This window comes from Podarcis pityusensis (genome assembly GCF_964106645.2).
Source record: "Podarcis pityusensis genome assembly, chromosome: 15".
Lineage (NCBI taxonomy): Eukaryota > Metazoa > Chordata > Lepidosauria > Squamata > Lacertidae > Podarcis > Podarcis pityusensis.
Genome location: NC_138040.1, coordinates 9384019 through 9405122, shown reverse-complemented (window position 1 = coordinate 9405122; position 21104 = coordinate 9384019). Strand labels below are relative to the sequence as shown.

Below are 21104 nucleotides of genomic sequence, written 5' to 3'. Positions count from 1 at the left end.
GAGACAGGCAAACAAAATTATAACCCTTTTACCAGGCTCACAGTTGCCTGTGAACTGCATAGCAATCTTAATTTTTTTATTTTACATACTGGCAATGCATATAAGACTATAAAATAATCCCAAACATACCTCAAATCTTCCATAACTGCATAAGATACTGTTGTACACACAAACACACTTGGTTTATGCAATCAAGAGTACATCTCCTTTTTGGACTGGGGAATGGAATGAACGTTTTGAAACACACAGAGAAGAAGAGGTTGTGATGGCATGGCCGCCAGCCAGTCAGTGCTGTGCAGAGCCAGGTTCTGTCACAAACAAGGGGTGGACACACCCCAGTCGTACTGCACTTACAGAAAAGGTGGCCTTTGTTATTTCGCCACTGTTGTGCACAATCCCTCCACTCAAGCTACCAGGGATTCCTCCGCTCTGATGCTTCTTCTGACTCCCAACCATGGTTTCCATGGAATGGCTGCGGACCCGGATGGCTCTCTGGCAAGGGGTGACAAGAAGAAGGGGAAAGTTAAAATCTTGATCAGAAATTTGCCACAATTTACCATTTGAAATAACATCACGATTTTGTACTATAGTATCTCACTGGAAGGACAGATCCTGAAGCTGAGGCTCCAATACTTTGGCCACCTCATGAGAAGAGAAGACTCCCTGGAAAAGACCCTGATGTTGGGAAAGATGGAAGGCACAAGGAGAAGGGGACGACAGAGGACGAGATGGTTGGACAGTGTTCTTGAAGCTACCAGCATGAGTTTGACCAAACTGCGGGAGGCAGTGGAGGACAGAAGTGCCTGGCGTGCTCTGGTCCATGGGGTCACGAAGAGTCAGACACAACTAAATGACTAAACAACAACACAACAACAACAAATCTACACATTGCAAACTGTGGATATTAAGTCACCCAAAAAAAACCCAACCCGAAACCACATTCTCAATACATAGTTAGTACAGGTTTGGAGCAGTACAAAAATATTTAGGGGGGAAATACTAAGGAGTGAAAAGAGCAGCAGCCATATGTAGATCATATATGCTCAGTGGCATGAAATACTGAGTCGGAATGGAGTAGCATGGGAAAGGGCATGGCCGACTGTCTGGATTCCCCAAAATACGGGAGTCCCCATATTTACTGACAGTCTACCAACTCTTTAAGACACATCTGTTTAGACAAGCACCCCCTCACTTGAAGCTCTTCCTTTGGTTGTTGTTTTAACTGTTAAGGTGCTCTGGTGTTCTTGCTTGAGTATCTGTATTAATGAAATGTACCTGTATTCTTTTATCATTAGTTTGATTCTTGTTATTTTTCGTTTGTGAGCTGCCTTGGTATTTCTTCATGAAATGAAAGGCAGTGTACAAATTATGTTCGTAATAGGTTAACAGGAGCCATAGGCGCCAACTCTATAGGGCTGAGGTGTCTTCAGCTTACCCCCCCCCCCAAAAAAGTCTGTCGGGATTGGGCTGAGCCCTGCCCCCACCCCAAGCTTGAGGGGCTGGGTCTCGCGGCAGTGGGGGCAAGCCTCGTGGCAGCAGTGACCCTCGCTGGGCCTCACTGGGCCTTGCCTCCTCACGCTATCGACCTCCTCCTGATGCGCATCATGCATTGCTCAATGCATGTGACATCACATGTGTGTGACGCCCGCCTGCCCCCCCAATGTTGGGTGCAACTTGACTCGTCCGACAGGAGCGCTCAACTGCAATAGTTAAAGAGATTGGTTGTTTACTGTAACTAGACAGTTGGTATGGTGTTACAGAGTGCTCAAGTCCCCAGTAAGTGTATCTTTGCACAGAGCATTGTGCATATCCATCCTTTTGGTGTGGTGCTTTGCAGGAGTGCAATCTTGATATGCTCATAGTATGACTGAATTGAGATTATTTTTGTGTGGTGCTTTAGCAGCGCACAGGAGCACATGCTTGCCCCTGTAGGAGCCTGTCCAACCTAAGATCTGCATCAAATACCCTGACGTCTGGGCTACCAGTGACAGCTGTTAAACTGGTGTGTACGGTGTGCCACAGGCAAAACAAAATCTTTCAGGTGATGCCCCTGCACTTTGGAACTCCTTTCCTAGGAAAATGGCTCCCTCATTGCTAGTCTTCAAGAGGTCCTTAATGGGATTTTTATTCCACTCCACATCTGGCTAATGTTACAGTGTTGTGCTTCCAAAAATTAAAAAAAGCTGGGTCCTAAGCCATTCAGTTCAGAGAGAAGGTCCTGTAGCATATGGGCAACTAGTGGAAACCTTTTAGGATCCAGTGTTATGTGTTCCAGGCAGCCAAACTGCTTGATGGTCCAGCACCTGTATTTTGCACCAGCTGCAATCAGCAGACCATCCTTGAGGGCAGCCCCACAGAGAGTATTCAACAGTAATTTAACTAGGAGGCTTCCATAGGATGGGTTGTTTTTGCAAGCTCAGGAACAGCCTCAGCTAGCAATCCAGAGGGAGATGGAAACAGGGACTCCATGGCAGTGAAGCCACTTGGGCCTCAACGGTCAAAGCAGGAGACAGGAGGACCCCCAGGCTATGTGCCTGGTCCTTCAGGGGGAGTGCAGTTCCTGGACCCCAGATCTACCAATCCACAGCACCTCCATCTTGTCAGGATTCAGTTTCAGCTTGTTGGTCCTCAAGCACCACTAGGGGTTGGACTAGATAACCCTTGGGGTCCCTTCCAACTCTATAATTCTATGATTCTCCAGACAACAGTGTTGCACCTGATCCAGATGCAAGGGGAAGCATAACTGTTGCCCATGAACTGGGGACACACCATGCTCCCTCCATGAGTTGCAGAGTGGCTCCCAGAGGATATTGTTGCCAATAGTTTTGCTGATAGCTCAAGAAGCATTAACAGATCATTTCCGCCATTCATCTCCTGGCATAAGTTGGCAAGCATTTCATAACTTCACAGGAAACCAAGGCAGTCAGACCCTTGATCTATCTAGCTCAGTATTATCTCTACATTGACTGGTAGCGGCTGGAGAGCTTTCTGTGAGTATGAGAATATCTGGGTGGATGATGGTAACCCCACACTGGCATTGGGAGAGAGTGTGCACATGTGCAAAGATACCTCTGTCCCTGCTCTGCCATACATTGAGAATCATACGAGGATTCCCTATGCATGATGCAGCTAGGTTGATAGAACAGTCCCTGGTCATCTCTGGATCTCAAAGGGAAGACCATTAAAGGACTGTTGGTGAGCAGTCATAGAATCACAGAGCTGTAGAGCTGGGAGGGACCCCAAGGTTCATTTGGTCCAAGCCCAGCAACACAAGGATCGCAGCTAAAGAATCCATGACAAGTGCCCCCCCCCAACCTCTATTTAAAAACCTCCAATGAAGGAGAGTCCACCATCTTCCAAGGTCACAGCTTTTCAAGGTCACATCATGGTAACCCCTCCTCTGTCACTCCAAAAGGCAAGGTTAGAAATGGATGGAAATTGGAAGCAGATTTCAGCTCGACTTTATGAGAAGGTTTCCAACAGTAGGACTTGATTGGCAATGCAACGTGTTGCCTCAGAAGGAGGTGGGCTGTCCTTCACTGGGGGGATTTCAGCCAAGGTTGACTGTCGCTTCCTCAGCCCTATACTTCTGTGACTTCTCCCAGGTCACACCAGGTTCTGCCTCTGCCTCATAATCCAGGATTGCCCCTTGGTGGTGACCTCATCAGCCTGCTGAACCCAAACTTTCCTGCTCTCTTGCATCAGCTCCCTTGTCTTCTGTGGGTTTTATGAGCCCTGTGAATGATGGGCTACTTATTTCAGAATGGCTCACATCAAAACAAGAGCTAGCTGCACACATTTCATAGACACCAATACACACGTCTGATTGTTCTCGAAACAAATCAACACTGAAAACAAGATCAGTTTGCGGTTTATTAGTATTCTGTACATATAACAGAGAGAGAAGGGGGAATCAGTGCTTGAACACAAACACATGAGTTGGGATTCTCTGCATTTCTGGCAAGCATATCTGGTTGGCCACTGTGTGAACAGAATGCTGGACTCGGTGTGCCATTGTCCTGATTCAGTAGGCTTTTCTTATGTTCTTAATAGTCCTCCCCCTACCTCCCAACATTAGATGCTTTTATTGTTCCTGCTCTGCCCTGAATTCCACTCTCCCTGAATACCAACTTCTCTAGAATAAAGTTTCTGAATTTCAGAACAGAAGCGTTTGCAATTGGCCAGCAACTTTCCATGTCTTCAGTCGGCCACTGATGCGTGATGCAATTGCAAGCTGGTCTTGAAGCTTGCATGTCACAGGTAGAATTGCTGCAAGCTTCTTTTGGGGTGTGTAGGCAATGGGTTGTAGTGGCCTATGTTGAAAAACACCCTTTTCCTTCCAGCCACCCAAGCATGCCTCACTAGCTGAGGGATGACAATTGCAAGGCAGAGGCACATGGGAAGAGGCTCTCCTTCAAATACTGTGGTCCTGAGCAGTGATGGACAAATTTCAGTGGTGCCCTGTGCAATGCTAGAATCCAGCTCCCCCTGCCTCTCGTGCTCCATTCTACAGGATTGTTTTGGCGCCTCCTGCAGCATAGTGTCCAGTTTGGTCGAACTGGTCATGCTGCCCCAAAACCACCTCCATCTCAACCCATTAAGGGTTTTCAAGGTCAAAGCATTCAATAAATATCTTCACAAAACCTTATCTATTCAATCACGCCAAGACTGCATCTTTGTTGTATTATTTTATTGTTGTTAGCCGCCCTGAGCCCGGCTTTGGCTGGGGAGGGCGGGATATAAATAAAATTTATTATTAATTTATTATTGTAGAGTTTTATTAAAGCACAAAAGGAATTAGTAAAATGTACTGCCCACTGAGAATCTCTACGCAGCCATGAATATCATATCAATATTACTTTTTTAAACCATGTTTTATATGGGCAATAGAGCAGTGAGGAAGTGCGTGGAAGAGATGTAAATGAAGGAATTGAAAACTGTTCACGTGCAGATTTATTTTGGGTGGAGTGGCGAGAATCAATAAAAGAATGGAGGGTTCTTAAGTTGTCGGCTCTGCTTCAGAAAACAAAATCCAGGAATCCACAAGTGAAGGCACTGCTTGACGGCCATTCAAGGAAAGACTGGGAAGCGTTCCTCAATTTCCAAATCTCAAGATCGTTTCTCCACATTTCCACATCAGTTCGTGATTTGTTTGTTTTTAAAGACTTTGTGAAAACTGATTCACATTTTGGTGTGGAATTCTGCTTGTATCCCATTTCCCCATATTTAATGCACTTCTGTTATTTTCACCAATATATGCATTTTCTTACATGCACACTTTCACCCTGGTATATGCTTTCATGGACATTTTTTTCTAGCTGAAGAGTGGCCTTGCAAAATTTCAAAAAAACAGTGTTATTTCGGTTTGCATATTGTTTTGAAAAGCGTGAATGAGGTAGATGAGCCTTTAAGGGCGAACTGAATCAAACTCCTACCCCATTTCTAGTAACAGAAAACAACAGCCCCTGAAGTAGGCGAGACTTACTTCTGAGTAGTTCCGTACAGTTTTGTGCCATTACTTCAAGCTACTTACCGCTACCTGCCTGACTTCAGAGCTAACGGGAAAGAAAAATCTGATTCCCTCAGTCTGTGAAAGTGGCAACAAAGTGAAAATGAACTTCTGTGATTCCTTGCTGCGTCCTGGAGGAGGAGGGGAGAGAGATACCAGTCTGTTTCCCCGTCTCTCGTCCCATTACATATCTACACGGGAAACACGCTGAGAAGTAAATAAGCTATCAAGCAGACCAGCAGAGCTGTCCAGAGGTAAAAAGGCAGCTGCAAAATTATTTCGACAGTTGTTTTCCTCGCAAGCCCTGGGAAACCCTGAAATGCCAAAAGAGCAAGGAAATCCAATTTCATATCAAGGCGGAGAAGGCATTAGAGAGGCGTTAGCATGTATCGGGGGGGGGGTATCTTGTAACGAAATGGTCCTTTCTGACAAAGGTTTTGGGAAATGTTCCAAGCAGCTGTAGCTGGGGAGATAGTGTGGTGCGCAGGAAAAGGCTGGGGATCTAGGAAAAAAGGATCCCACCCCATGGCCTTATTCGGAAGCTGCCTTTGTGAATCAGATTACTGGCCCATCTAGTTCAGTATAGTTTACACCAGAGTTCCCCAAATTTGGGTTAAATTTGGACCACAATTCCAAACATTCTATGATTCTCTCCTTGCCGCCGGACACCCCCCGCCCCCTTTTTACAGCACTGGACTGCTCCAAGTGGACCCGATCCAACTGCAGGCAATATAAGGCTGCCTCAATCCAATTTGACCAAATCCCTTATCAGCCTGATTTGGTTCAGGGTCTTGGATTTAGCCAGATCTGGTGCACAGTCCTAGCTTTAACCCTTTCCCCACACCGCAGTCTAGGTCCCAGACCTGATGAAAACCAGAAATCGAGAACAAAGCTTCTCCGTTACCTTAAACGATTCCAGGAATCCTCCGTGGGCCCCATTCTCCAGCTTGTCCTCCTCTGAGCCCAAGCCTAGCATCATTTGTGTGTGGATATGGAGATCGTCATGGAGGTTGTCCAAGAGGGCGGCTCGCGTCCGGTCCTGAAACCATGTTGGGAGGCAACAATGGCTTTTAAAGGTACAACTGATCATGGGCATAGTAGCAATGCATTGATAGGTTGGGTTCTCATGATGCTGTAACAGCCTCGGCAAAGAGGAATCCAGAGGCTGAAGCTGGCCTCATAGCCCCTAGAGGTGTTCCATTAGTGTGAATGGGATGGTGGCTTACTGGGAAATGATATATAATAAAATGAAAAGGATGTTTAAAATAGCGTTTGTAAAAAAAGAAAAGCAAATCAGAAGCTTTTCTTTTGGGAATTATAGGGACGGAACTACCTAAACTTTGTAGAAACTTATTTATGTATGCTACTTCAGCGGCAAGAATGTTATTTGCTCAGAAATGGAAAGAAGAAGAAGTCCCAGCAAAGTAAGAATGGAGACAAAAACTTATGGAATATGCAGAAATGGCGAAACTTACCGGAAGAAGAAGAAATCAAGATAACAAACTTTTTTATAAAAGAATGGAAATGGTTTATTGAATATTTACAGATAAACTGTAAACAGATAAAAAACATTGGCAGGATTTTTGTAATAACCTGCAGTTTTATAAGAGTATATATTTAGGGAAGATGAATAAATGAGCAAATTAAGTTAATTAGGATATGCAGAAGATGTTAAAAATAAATTTAAGGAACTGCAGAAAGAGGGGGAAGGAAGTCAAGTTTTGAGATGTCAAAATGATTTCAAAATCAGTGAAATGTATAAACCTGAAAAGTATAAATATTTTTTATTAAAATAAAAAAGAGTGACTAGGATGGTGTCCCACCAGCCTCATCCTGCCTGTCAGCTGCCTCCTGCCTGCCTGCCTTCATACTTACAACCATTCCAGGAGATGGTATCTCAATACCTTCCTCCTTGGTCTCTGTTTTCCCCTGTAGACCTCAGCAAGGAGAAGGATGGGGACAAAACTAGAAGGAGAAGGCAGGGAGACCACCAGTAAGTGGCAAAGAAGCCAATGGCCATCAGAGTCTGCTCATTTTAGTTTCATCCCTGTCCTCTTCCTCCCTGGTGAGTTCCACAAGAGGAAAGCTGAGATTAAGGAGGAGGAAGAAGCTGACAGCCCATGCCAACCCCCTGGGCTGGTGGCTAGTAAGAAGTTAGGCAGGTGAGGGCTGGCAGACTGGCAGATGAGTAGGTTGAGTAGGCTTCATACCTGAGGGAGCGTCTCCACCCCCATCGTTCAGCCCGGACACAGAGGCCCAGCTCCGAGGGCCTTCTGGCGGTTCCCTCACTGCGAGAAGCCAAGTTACAGGGAACCAGGCAGAGGGCCTTCTCGGTAGTGGCACCTGCCCTGTGGAATGCTCTCTCATCAGATGTCAAGGAAGTAAACAGCTATTTGACTTTCAGAAGACATCTGAAAGCAGTCCTGTTTAGGGAAGTTTTTAATGTTTGATCTTTTATCATGTTTTTAGTATTTTAGTATGGAAATTTCACCTGGGACAACTAGAGAGCAGTGAAAAAGAAAGGGCTCAGGGGGTTTCAGAATCAAGAGAAACAATCAGATTTGTTTCAGGAAACTGAGCCCTCCTGTATGCAGCTCAGCCGTTAATTGGCGATAAGTATGTAATTAATAGAGCTGCAAGCTTTAATCTGCAGATGAAGCAAGATTAATCAACTAAAGCTTTTGTGGATTAATCAGTGGGAGGTAATTTTAATCAGGGAGGGCAAAGTTTAATTAGTGGGTATACGCGCACACACACATACACACACACACTGCAAACCTATACACACTTCCCTGAGAAGACTGCACTCTAAGGCTCATATAACTAATATGCTAGGAATTATTTGAGCAAGTGACAGCCCTTATAATGATAGGCTACATGGGGAATTTATCAATATTTCCAGTGGTTGCTGGTTGCCATGGGGACTGATAGGGTAAAAGGCAAGAAGCCCAACAATATTTGAAAAAAATATCTGAAGAACTTAAAGGTATTTACTTGAAGAACAGAAAAGATCCTGTCTATTTGACTAGTTGGAAAAGATGTTCCCACACTCAGTCTGTATAAGCATGCCTCCAGAGTGCCAGTGTTTTTCAGGTGGGCTTCAAAGCGTACTAAAACTTTTGCTCAGCTCCTTTAAGGCAAATGAAAGGGTTTAATAATAATAATAATAATAATAATAATAATAATAATAATACCCTGCCCATCTGGCTGGGTTACCTGGGTGCAACAAATCTATTTTTTAAAAAGAACCAGACTTTGTTGTGGTTTGCAAAGTGAAAAGGAAATGTTTTAAAAAGTGTAGGAAGAAGGAATGACTAAGGGGAAGATGTTCTGCAAGGGAATCAGGATGAATGCAGAACTTATGGTCATATAAACCGCCTCATAAACAGATCAGAAATGACCTGAGTTTCCAAAGCAAGAAATATTTGAGGTGAAGAGGTCCTCCACCTGCTAATCTGCTCCAGGTCAACCCGACTTACCTCGAGCTTTGCAAACTTGTCTGATTTGCAACAGGCGTTCTCTGCGTTGATCAGCTTGGTGAGGAGAAACTCTCGAAATTCTGAGTTCTGGAGGAGAGAAAATTAAGGAGTGGAGGAACGGCTCAGAAAGAAAGCGGGAAAGTCCACACCTATTTCATATTCTTTGGATGCAATCTCCAGTGATCATGGCTACAGTTTCCAAATCCTTATTTATTTGTGTTTCTTATTACATTTATAACCTGACGTTTCTCCAAAGTGCTCAAAGTGGTGTACATGTTTGCCCCCTCCTTCCATATTAGCCTCACAGCAAATCCTGTGAGGTAGAGGTTAGGCAGAGAGACACAGAGTGCGGCCCAAGATCACCCAGTCAGCTTCATGGCCAAGCGAAGAATTTTTGAACAATGATTTTGCAGGTCCAACACTAACCACTACACCACACTCCCGGAGTCCCAAAGCCAAGGATTCACCGCTGCAGTAATATTATTGGCCCCTGGAGCCAGCCTATGGAATTTTGCTGCCCGAGGCAAAGGACAAGACATCACACACATCCCATCCCTCATGCAGCAGCACACTAGATTGGCAGTGAGTCTTAGAAACATTGCATAGTGTCAGGGCTGGAGTCAGCACAAAAGATGCAGGGCTCCATTGTCATGAATCTGGCTCTTTATTCGAGGAAGCAACGTACAACTCAACAACCTTTCCCAGCAGGTCTTGCCCCTTTGAAGCAGTTTCCAGGACTGAAGGTCCCTGCCTTCCTCCCTCTCTAAGGCTCCTCTTCTCCCGGATGTTTCCTAAACAGTCTCAAACTGTGTCTGCCCACCTCTGACCTCTGTTCCACCCTCCACATTACTCTGTGCATTCTTGGAGACCAGGGGAGAGAGCGGAGCTTGTCGCTGCAGGAGAAGGAGACTCTTCAAATTCTTCAGCAGCCTCTAGCCCTGCCCTCCTCTGCTTCAGCCTCGGAGTCTGAACTGCTCCCTGTCACCGGCTCTCCCTGCTCACAGAACCCTGTTGCCTCTTCAGCGTCCACCCCTCCTCCCAATCTTCTCAGTGTCAGAAGCTTAAAGGGGGCGGGGAAGTTAAGTCTCTGCCATCTTACAATGGCAGACCCCATCCTGGGGTAGGGGGAGAGATAGATTTTTCCCAGTGTGCCCCACCTCCGCCAAGTCGCTGAAAATGTCCCCCTACCACTTTCATGGGAAATAAATAACTGAGAGCAGTCATTCCATCAGACTGCCTCAGTGGGAGAGGTAGAAAGCAGAGCTCCTCCCACCAGCTTTGCTGTAAAACCAGCTTCATCAGGCACCAGCTGGTCATTATGGGATGCACCAGGTTAAAAACTTGTACCTGAGTTTGATTTCCCCCTTTCTTCTCCCCCTGTCCCTTCCCCTTGTGTGACATGGGTTGTTGTTTTTTGGGGGATTGCAAGCCTGCAAGCAGAGACTGTCTTGCTTTAATTGATTTTAAGTAAGCCACTCTGGGAGGCTTTGTGGCTGAAGAGCAGGAAACAAATTCTCTAAATCATCCTCATCAATTGTCCCTGCAGGGAAAACAAGCAGGAGGTTTATTTAGCCTGCAAACTAATAAACGTTCCTTACTTTTTGAAATACAGAAGGGTTTGGCAGTGGAGGACCGAACGCAGGGACATCTTCTCGTGCAGTTACAGCCACCTATCCGGGATGAAGCAAAAACACATTTGAAAACCTATATGGGGGTGGGGGGATAGGAAAGCACAGGGAATAAATGCACAAGGTCAGATATAGAAAAAACTGAGCACCCAGAATACACACACAGAAGCACTGCCTTCAGCAGAGGCTGGTCCATTGAAACAAATAGGGCACTGCCCCACCACGTGGGGCCTTGAAGTGGAATAAGAGTGCTTTAAGTATATATAGAATCATAGAGTTTGAAGGGACCGCGAGGGTCATCTAGTCCAACCCCACTGCAATGCGGGGATCTTTTGCCCAGTGTGGGGCTCGAACCCACAACCTTGGGATTAAGAGTCTCGTGCTCTACCGACTGAGCTATCCCAACTGTTTGTGGCTTAAAGGAGTGCTACGAAAACGTAAAAATTAAAATAAGTAGAAATTTTTAAAAACAGAAAAACATGCAAAAACAATCAACGTCAGAATAACAAATCAGCAGCACAGGGCAATGGAGGAGGAGGTATAATGTCCCGAAACATGAAAGAGGTAAATGAAGCTGATTGGCAGGGAAGAAAAAAGAAAGAACATAAGAAGAGGCTACTGGATCAGGCCAATGTCCCATCTAGTCCAGCTTCCTGACCTCACAGTTGTCAGCCAGATGCCCCTATGGGAATCCTGCAAACAGGACATGGGTGCGAGAGAACGCTCCCCTCCTGCCGTTTCAAGAAACTGGTTTTCAGAAGTATACAGTGGTACCTCAGGTTAAGAACTTAATTTGTTCTGGAGGTCCGTTCTTAACCTGAAACTGTTCTTAACCTGAGGTACCACTTTAGCTAATGGGGCCTCCCGCTGCTGCCGCACGTTTTCTGTTCTCATCCTGAAGCAAAGTTTTTAACCTGAGGTACTATTTCTGGGTTAGCGGAGTCTGTAACCTGAAGCGTCTGTAACCCGAGGTACCACTGTAATGCCTCTGAGAGTGGAGGCGCAGCCCAGCCCTCTCCTCCCTGAATTTGTCCCATCCTCTTTTAAGGCCATCGGCCGCCATCCCTCCCTCCCGTGAGAGCGAGCTCCATAGTTTAGTTAGGCGCTTCGCGCAAGTGCCCTTGGTGTTCCACAGAGAGCCATCTTAATCCACCAGGCAAACAGAGGGGGCCATAAATAACCCCCGGAAGACAGAATTGATCTCTTGCTGACTGCAAATATTAACACGGCCAAAGCTGGGAGTGCAAGGAAGCGAGCGTCCTGCCGGCCACCTGCTCGGCCACCTTTGCTCGGATTGAATCTGCCCGTGCTTCAAGGACAGACACGAGAGACGCGCGCGGGCTCGGCGCGCTTAATGAATTTTGCTGCAAACTCGCAGATAGGCTAATAGCTTCACCCTCTGGAGCGGCGGCAATGTGGTGAGCGCCAGCTGCCTCTCGGAGAACAAATAACCGTTTTCGAAGAGGCTTAGCAGGAACTCTTTATCTCTGGCCAAGCAGGTACACTTTACACAAGCTCCCAAAGCAGTTATTTGTCAGATCTAAAAACAGATGCAGAGAGAGAGAGAGAGAGAGAGAGAGAGAGAGAGAGAGAGAAGAGAAACCACCCGGTCCTCTTACTTTGTAAGATGCACTGTCTGCTTCAGGGTTTTCTGCCTGCACAACAATGTAGGCATGGAGGAAATTCGAGGCAATCATGTCTGGAACAAAGGGAGTGTTTTCTTCTTGAAATATAATTGCCACAATGTCGTTGCCAATGTGTCGCTTTCTCTGAAGCTGAAAAGATTTACAAAAGGGGAAGGGTGTACATGAGGGTCCTTAAGAGTGGATGGAAACATTTTCAAATGGTGTATCTAGGTCTAGCCCTCCTTTGTAACTCTGTGGAACACTTGTTTTCCTTTCTTGGGTTTCTCCTGTAGAAAACAAGTTTGCTTCGGTCTTCCACGAGACTTGTGCGAAGTTGGCCAATCAGGCCATTGGTACCCTGGTGGAAAGCAATTCTCACCTTTTCTCGAACCCCTGGGGCACTTAATGAAGGCCAAGTCTCTCTCACAGACACAGAGAGACACAAGTTCTGCCATGGGGCTTTTAGCACCACTTGATGTTATACCCAAAGATACAAGGCCCTGTTACCTGCTGGGTGTCTCCCTCAGTGAAAGGGAGTTTGGTAGAGACGTGAAACATAATCTCTCTGTCCCTGAACACCGTGTACACGGACTCTGTGCCTGTCTGGCCGTGAGTGACATCGAGACCACCGCGAAATCTGGAAAGAAGTAAGAATAAAACAGACCTTTGACACTAAGTACAATAATACTGATTTCACAAATGAGGGGTGGCAGGTGTGTGTGTGTGTGTGTGTGTGTGTGTGTGTGTGTGTTAGTGCAATCTTGCATGCCCAGGTTATTGACAGCTAAAAATGAAGAAATGTCTGAGATCCATGATTGGATCTCCTGCTGTTTAGGAGAAGCTGAGGCTGGATCCAAATTTGATCCAAGAAAAAGCAGAGTGGGGGCTGGCAACTCTGTCCCTCCTCAATGCCATATCCACAGTCCAATCCCCCCTCCCCAAAAAACAGAACTACTACTATTAGCCATTAAATGGAAAAGCATAGAGTTAGAGGTCTGGATTCATGGATTTCCTTGTTTTTTTATCTGTTTCCCCATTTATTTTTACCCATGTGAGTTTACTCAGAAAGAAACTGAAAGATGTTAAGGTGGGGTTAAGCCAAATCACCAATTAATTCAAGTGAAGCTTTCCCCTCTAAATCGTCACATTACCATTGGGTTGATGGTACAGTTACTGCCATCTTGAATCTGTCAGTGAATGAACAGACATGTGCGTGTGTGCAGAGGAATCTAGAGCTGAAACATTTTTTTTCTTTTTTCATTAAAATTCAACGATGTGTTTCACATAAAATTTGACCGGGCTGGAACAAGGTGCTCCATTGTGTGAGTGTTCATATATGTTGAAAAATAAATAAAAATCCCCCTTATGGCTGCAAAATCTTGTGGAGCAGCAGAGCCCTTGGTTCATGAGTTAGCTTCTCCAAGGAAACAATATGCAGAATCTTTTTATACCACACGTATCGTGTAAAATCCAAGGCATCCTTGCAGCCCTGAGCTACAGTTACACAGGCTGTGGCTGGGAGGAATCTAACCAAAAGTCTGAACAACAGGAGAGCAGGCATAACTTGGGGTCTTTAACTACCTGGTTACCAGGTACAAACGCAATTCCCCTCAGCGCTCAATCCCAGAAAACAGAAACACGCATATACATGCAAGCAACTGTTTCTTTCTCCTACCCTTTGAAGTCCTGGAGTGTTATGGTATCTCCCAGCAAGCTCAAGAAATTCTTGAAGGCAGGGCTCTCTTCATTGTTGCCAAACAGCTCTTCTTCCTGCGTCTGTAGAGTCAAATGGACCCATTAAGAAACATGGTGGGAAGGTTCCTTTGTTTTTCACGTGGGGACTGTAAGTCTAGGCCAAATTCCTCCCTCCTACACAGTTTCCAAAAATATGTTCCCTCTATAATAATAAGGGTGGATTCCCACTGCTTTCTAAGGGGTGGTGGTGAGAAATTTCTCCGACGTTTTCTTTTCTTTTTTGAGTTTTATTTATTTATTAACGTTCTTATGTTAAATCAGTAAACATTATCATATTACATCACAGGGCTTATTATAATATAATTTTTGGCATGTATACAAAGTTTATATACCTAAAGGAAAAAAACAAGGACAAAAAACTATTCCAAAATCATATATGTAACAACACTTTGGACTTCCTGTCTATCCCATTGTATATTCCTTTTTTACAAATGAATGTACTCTTATTATTGCATATTTCTTTATATTTTATCTAATACATTCCTATATCAATATGTACCCTTGGTCTTATTTCTCAACTCAGTCTCTCTCCAACGTCAATCAAATGCTAGCATAGATAGCGAACCTTTACTGTATTTTTGAACATCTCTGACGTTTTCAGGAGGGACTGTCAACACTGTTTCTTCCCAGACACTGGAAATTATTGGATGCAACAAAGAATCATTGAATTGTAGAGCTGGGAGCAGAGGTGCCAGCTTGCAAGGGTGACTTGGAGGTGTGAGATCATGCATGGGACGTTGTGTGTGATGTCACATGTGTGCGACATCAGGATGTAGGGAAGAGTCAGGGTGAAGTCAAATGTGGCAGCAGCAAGGCTTTAATAGCCGATGGCTCCTCCTTCTCATCCTTCTGTCCGACTGCGTGAGGCTCTTTGACCCTCCTTCCCCTCTACGCCAGGAGAAGGAGAGAAAGGAGCTGACCATTGAAGCCGCACTGTGATTGGCTGCGTCCTCAGTCTCCTCTGCCCCTTATTTTTTAGGACATTGGGCCCCCCAAAAGGGTTTGGCCCACTGGTTGGAAGGAACTCCATGCAGGATTTTAAACTTTCTTTAAAAACTCAATCTCCAGTGAAGGAGAGTCTTCCACCTTCCGTTCCACTGTTGAACAGCTCTTAGGACCCTCGTACCTACGGGACCGCCCCTCCTGGTATGTCCCATGGAGGACCTTAGGGTCTTCAAACAAAAACATCTTGGAGGTCCCGGGCCACAGAGGGGTTACGCTGGCCTCAACCAGAGCCAGGGCTTTTTCAGCTGTGGCTCCAATCTGGTGGAACGCTCTGTCACAAGAGACTAGGGCCGTGCGGGACTTGACATCTTTCCGCAGGGCCTGCAAGACAGAGCTGTTCCACCAGGCCTTTGGCCAAGGCACAGCCTGACCCCGTCCTTTGGTAATTCTTCACAGAACTCTAGCCCAATGATTGCCATCAATTTGATTTGAACTGATTTTATAATGAATTGATTTTAGAATGCTGTATTATTTTACTGTTGTTAGCCGCTCTGAGCCCGCCTTCGGCTGGGGAGGGGGGGATATAAATAAAAAATTATTATTATTATTATTAGAAAGTTCTTCCTAATGTTTAGTTAGAATTTCCTTTCTTATAATTTTAATCGTTCAAGTCCTACCCTCTGGAGCAGCAGAAAACAAGCTTACACCATCTTCAGATATTTGAAGATGGCTATCCTATCCTCTCTCAGTCTTCTCTTCTCCAGGCTAAACATACCCAGCTCCCTCAGTCAGTCCCCATAAGGCTTGGTTTCCTGGACCCTTGATCATCTTGGTTGCCTAGAAATCTAAATGCCTAGATCATCTCAGTACCTAGAAATGCAGCACGTTCCTGGAACCCAGAGAAGTGTGGTACAGCAGATAAAGGAAAGTGCTATCTAATAGGAAGCTTCTTGGTTTAAATCTTATCACTGCTATAGACACGCCCGTTGGCAAGCATGCCTCTCTTTCTCAGCCTCCAGTCTGAAGGACAGGGATATTCGTAGCAAAGTACCCTCCAGGGTTCTTATTTGTTCATTTACCGTATTTTTGCTCTATAAGACTCACTTTTTCCCTCCTAAAAAGTAAGGGGAAATGTGTGTGCATCTTATGGAGGGAATGCAGGCTGCGCAGCTATCACAGAAGCCAGAACAGCAAGAGGGATTGCTGCTTTCACTGCGCAGCGATCCCTCTTGCTGTTCTGGCTTCTGAGATTCAGAATATTTTTTTTCTTGTTTTTTTCCTCCAAAAACTAGGTGCGTCTTGTGGTCTGGTGCGTCTTATAGAGCGAAAAATACGGTATATTCTGCCCTTCTCCCACTGCAGGACCTGAAGGCAGCTCACAGCACAAACTAAAACAGATGCAACTATTACACAGCTTAGCTGTGTAGAACTCAGTTGGTTAGAGTGTGGCACTGACAACACCAAGGTTGCAGGTTTGATCCCCATATGGGGCAGCTGAATATTCCTGCATTGCAAGGGGTTGCACTAGATCAGTATTTCCCAGACTTGCATCTCCAGCTGTTTTTGGACTACAGTTCCCATGATCCCTGACTAGCTAGGGATGGTGGGAATTGTAGTCCAAAAACAGCTGGAGACCCAAGTTTGGAAAATACTGGTCCCTTCCAACTCTACAATTCCATAATTCTATGAAAACACCCACAATAAACATGTATTAAAAAAATAATAATAATCAAATAAATATCCCTATTAGAAACAGCTCTGAAGATACTTAAAAGCAATCCCCATAAGCATAGGAAACATTTAATTCCCTCCCCCCCCCCCCAACTACATGCCTTATTTTATTTTTTAATATATCTTTATTAATTTAAAATAAATACATTTATGAAAAACAGACGTACATACAAGAAATTTCTGCCTTATTTTAAAGCCAGAAATTTATCAGCTGGGAACTTACAGCTCTGAACATTCTAAAATGGCATCTTATGAATGCAAATGTCACCATCGTTCCTTGAACCAGAATAAAACGACTGCTGGCACAACAGCATTGTCACTCACCTGCCTAAGCTTCTGGTAAATCACCCCAAATTTGAACGTGTTGTTGACCTCGTGCTCATCATAGGAGACGATCATCTGAGATGCCTGAAATAGGAGACAGGTCGTTATTTAATTATGTATATATGAAAACCAATAAATATATGACTGACATTCTGTTCCCAAACAAAACCATCAGAAGTACTTGAGGGAGAGTCGATTTCATAGTGGCTTACGAGATAGGTAGATATAAATGGCACAGTTCGGTGCATTCTTTGCCTGCAGAATGTCCCGGGTTTGATTTCCGATATCTTGTATGAAAACAGGGCTTTGAAGCCTGCAGGGCTACAGAAGTTAAGAACGTAAGATCTGGCCAATGGTCCATGTAGTGGTCCAACATCCTGCTTTGACAGTAGCCTGTGGGAAACCAGCAAGCAGGACCCGAGTGTGAGAGCACACTCCTCTCTTATCCTTTCCATCAACTGGTATTCAGAAGCATTGCTGCCTCAAATGTGGAGGAGGATCATAGCCATCGTGGCTAATAGGCATCTACAGTCTGCCCCTCCATGAATTTGTTCAATTCTCTTTCCATCCTTGCCTCCTGTGGGAGTGAGTTCCGCAGTTTAACTGGGCACTGAGTACTTTCTTTGGTCTGTCCTGAACCCTCCAACCTTCTCTTTCCCCCCGTCTAACCAGCTCTGTCGACCATTCCTCATATTGTGTGGCTTTCAGACACACTCCCATCCTGGCTGCTCTTCTGTGTCCAGGGCGGCTGTCTACCAGCTCCATCTGGTACGCAGGCTGAGACCCTACCTGCCCGCAGACTGCCTCGCCAGAGTGGTGCATGCTCTAGTTATGTCCCACTTGGACTACTGCAATGTGCTCTACGTGGGGCTACCTTTGAAGGTGACCCAGAAACTGCAATTAATCCAGAATGCGGCAGCTAGACTGGTGACTGGGAGTGGCTGCCAAGTAACACCAGTCCTGAGAGATCTGCACTGGTTCCCAGTACGTTTCCGAGCACAATTCAAAGTATTGGTGCTGACCTTTAAAGCCCTAAACAGCCTTGGTCCAGTATACAGTGGTACCTCAGGTTAAGTACTTAATTCGTTCCGGAGGTCCGTTCTTAACCTGAAACTGCTCTTAACCTGAAGCACCACTTTAGCTAATGGGGCCTCCTGCTGCTGCTGCGCCGCCGGAGCACGATTTCTGTTCTCATCCTGAAGCAAAGTTCTTAACCCGAGGTACTATTTCTGGGTTAGTAGAGTCTGTAACCTGAAGCGTATGTAACCAGAGGTACCACTGTATCTGAAGGAGCGTCTCCACCCCCATCCTTCTACCCGGACACTGAGGTCCAGCGCCGAGAGCCTTCTGGTGGTTCCCTCAACTGCGAGAAGTGAGGTTACAGGGAACCAGACAGAGGGCCTTCTTGGTAGTGGCGCCCACCCTGTGGAACGCCCTCCCATCAGATGTCAAGGAAATAAGCAGCTATCCTATTTTTAAACGACATCTGAAGGCAGCCCTATTTAGGGAAGTTTTTAATATTTAATGCTGTATTGTTTTTAACACTTGATTGGGAGCTGCCCAGAGTGGCTGGGGAAACTCAGCCAGATGGGCGGGGTATAAATAAATAAATTATTATTATTATTATTATTATTATTATTATTATTATTCCTCGGGAGAGATCAGAAGCCATAGGAACAGCCAGAAACTATTTTTGATTTGTGTGAAGGGGCCAGCTTTACCTGCCCCATGCCAAAGGCTTGCTTTGACTCTTGTATCCTTCTGAAAATATCCAACAGCCTCTTTGAAGCACTTGCACTGAGTCAAAATATGCCTTTGCATTTCAGCTTTGTTCCCACCCACATCCGAAGGATCCCTTGGGCTCCCTTCTGAGCAACAATCTCCAACCTGCTGAGAGTTTATTTGGTTTAAATTCTCCCCCTCTTGTTTTGAAATTGAGGTCAGAAAACAAGCTGGAAAATGAAATGCAACCCTACTTGTGTATAATTGCAAAGCTTATTTGAGGGCCCAGGGGATGCAAACTCAACTGCTGCCCCCCCATGACAATTCTGAAGTGCACATTGCAAATTGTTGAAACATAATAAAGAGGTGTTATATAAAAAAGAATCCGATGTTGTTTTTGAGCAGGCAAGAACATGGTATCAGAATTAAGAAAACTACTCTGTCTTCCACTCTGTTTTGATAACCCCACTAACAACTCCATCGCTAAATTAAAATTTGTTGATGTGCAGTGTTGTGTGGGTGGAAGAATAACGTCATGGGATAGAATCGTACGGTGGTATTCAACCAATGTGTCCCACCAGAAGAAGGATTTCTTCAGCTTGTGCAATAGGACCATGCCCTCCCCAGATCTGTTCCAGAGAGTTGGCAAAACCCCTAAACCAGGTTAATTTGGGGGGGGAGGCAGAGGGGGGAAATATTCTGTTCCACAAGCTGAAATCCTGATGGAACGTTTGCTTCGGATGCAACCATTAGAGGTGGAAGGGACCACAAAGGACATCTAGCCCAACCCCTGCCAATGCAGGCAATCCCCTGCTATGGCACCCCCCCCAACAGCTGGTCACCCAGCCCCCAACTAACATTCCAATTAAGGAGAAGTCCACCACTTTCCATGAGAAGTTTTTAAGCAAAGGCTGGAAAGGACACCAGACTGGGTGAGAGAAAAACTCTGTCTCTGAAGTGTGCAAGAAAAGAATGGCAGCAAGAGACTGGCTGCATAGCTGTATGTCCTCCGCCGCTGGTACTTTGAGGTAGAGTGCCTCTGAATATGGAGGTTTTACTCCTAACAACCATGGTTAAGAGTAGGGGTGGGAAAGCTCCCCTCAGCTGGCCAAACATGGCACACTAAAGGGGTTCGATTTGGCCCACAAGAACATCTTCCCCAAACCACCCAGCCATTTTTGATGTTGGGGTGAAATTCTGGTTGTGCACATCTGTTCCCAGAAGGAAGGAAGGACACACAGCCAAAGCAGCAGGATTAAAGAGATGAATGTGTGTGGAGGGAGTAAATTCTGGTCATTCTGGCTTCATACGCCTGTTTCCAGCAGGGAACAAAGATGCGCTCCCAAAGCAGCAGAATTTAAACTCCACTCATCAGTTGATGAGTAGGGGTTAAATCCTGCTCAGTTTGTCAGGATTCCATGCAAGCCTCTTCCTAGTTCAGGAAAGGATGTGTGTAGAGACCTCTGTAAAAATGAAAGTGGGGACTTCATTTTAGCAACACCTTCTAAGGTGCTTTGAAGTCTCAACTTTGGGACTTCAAAGCACCTTGCACTTGACACCATTGTAGTGGCAGGCAATTGACAGGACGGCAGCCTCTCTCGCCTGTCAAATTTGGTCTTCAAAGCCAATCTTGATCAGAATCTGTTCCATGGAGCCAAAAAGATCCCCACCCCCACCCCCACTCATGGTTAAAAACAACAGAGCCCTGGAGGATCACTCTAGTCCAGTCTAGTTTCTCACAGTTTGCTCTCTTGAAATGGCCAAAGTGCTCCCTTAGCATATAACTTCCCTGCCTGTGAAAGTAAAGGTAAAGGGACCCCTGACCATTAGGTCCAGCCATGGCTGACTCTGGGGTTGCGGAGCTCATCTTGGTTTACTGGCCAAGGGAGCCGGCGTACAGCTTCCGGGTCATGTGGTCAGCATGACTAAGCCGCTTCTGGCGAACCAGAGCAGCGCACGGAAATGCCGTTTACCTTCCCGCTGGAGCGGTACCTATTTATCTACTTGCACTTTGACGTGCTTTCAAACTGCTAGGTGGGCAGGAGCAGGGACTGAGCAACGGGAGCTCACCCCATCGCGGGGATTCGAACTGCCAACCTTCTGATCAGCAAGTCCTAGGCTCTATAGTTTAACCCACAGCACCACCCGTGTCCCTCCCTGCCTGTTAATGGGGAGCAAATGTGAACCCCACTGAGCCGCATTGTTGGACTCCAACTCCCATCAGCCCCAGCCAGCAAGGATGCTGGGAGTTGTAGTCTAGCAACATTTAGAAGACTGCAGGCTCCCTATCCCTAGCTACAGGGAGTCTCCTCTTCCAATCTGAAGGATCGTGGAAACCTATGATCAGGAAGACCGCACATTTCTGAACTCCCATTTTCACGTGCAC

General features: G+C 45.7%; 1 protein-coding gene across 13 annotated transcripts in view; it reads right to left on the bottom strand.

Annotated features, from left to right (window-relative positions):
* RAP1GAP2 (RAP1 GTPase activating protein 2) overlaps positions 1 to 21104 on the bottom strand; it is a 194054-nt gene that overhangs the window by 10677 nt on the left and 162273 nt on the right. For all 13 annotated transcript variants that reach the window (XM_080982917.1, XM_080982926.1, XM_080982923.1 and 10 more), the window contains 8 exons: positions 16997 to 17080; positions 13917 to 14017; positions 12749 to 12878; positions 12236 to 12391; positions 10587 to 10658; positions 8989 to 9075; positions 6414 to 6548; positions 355 to 492 (listed from right to left, as the gene is read on the bottom strand). In XM_080982917.1, coding sequence (XP_080839043.1) covers positions 355 to 492; positions 6414 to 6548; positions 8989 to 9075; positions 10587 to 10658; positions 12236 to 12391; positions 12749 to 12878; positions 13917 to 14017; positions 16997 to 17080 — 903 coding nt within the window. The remainder of the gene's footprint in view (positions 1 to 354; positions 493 to 6413; positions 6549 to 8988; positions 9076 to 10586; positions 10659 to 12235; positions 12392 to 12748; positions 12879 to 13916; positions 14018 to 16996; positions 17081 to 21104) is intronic.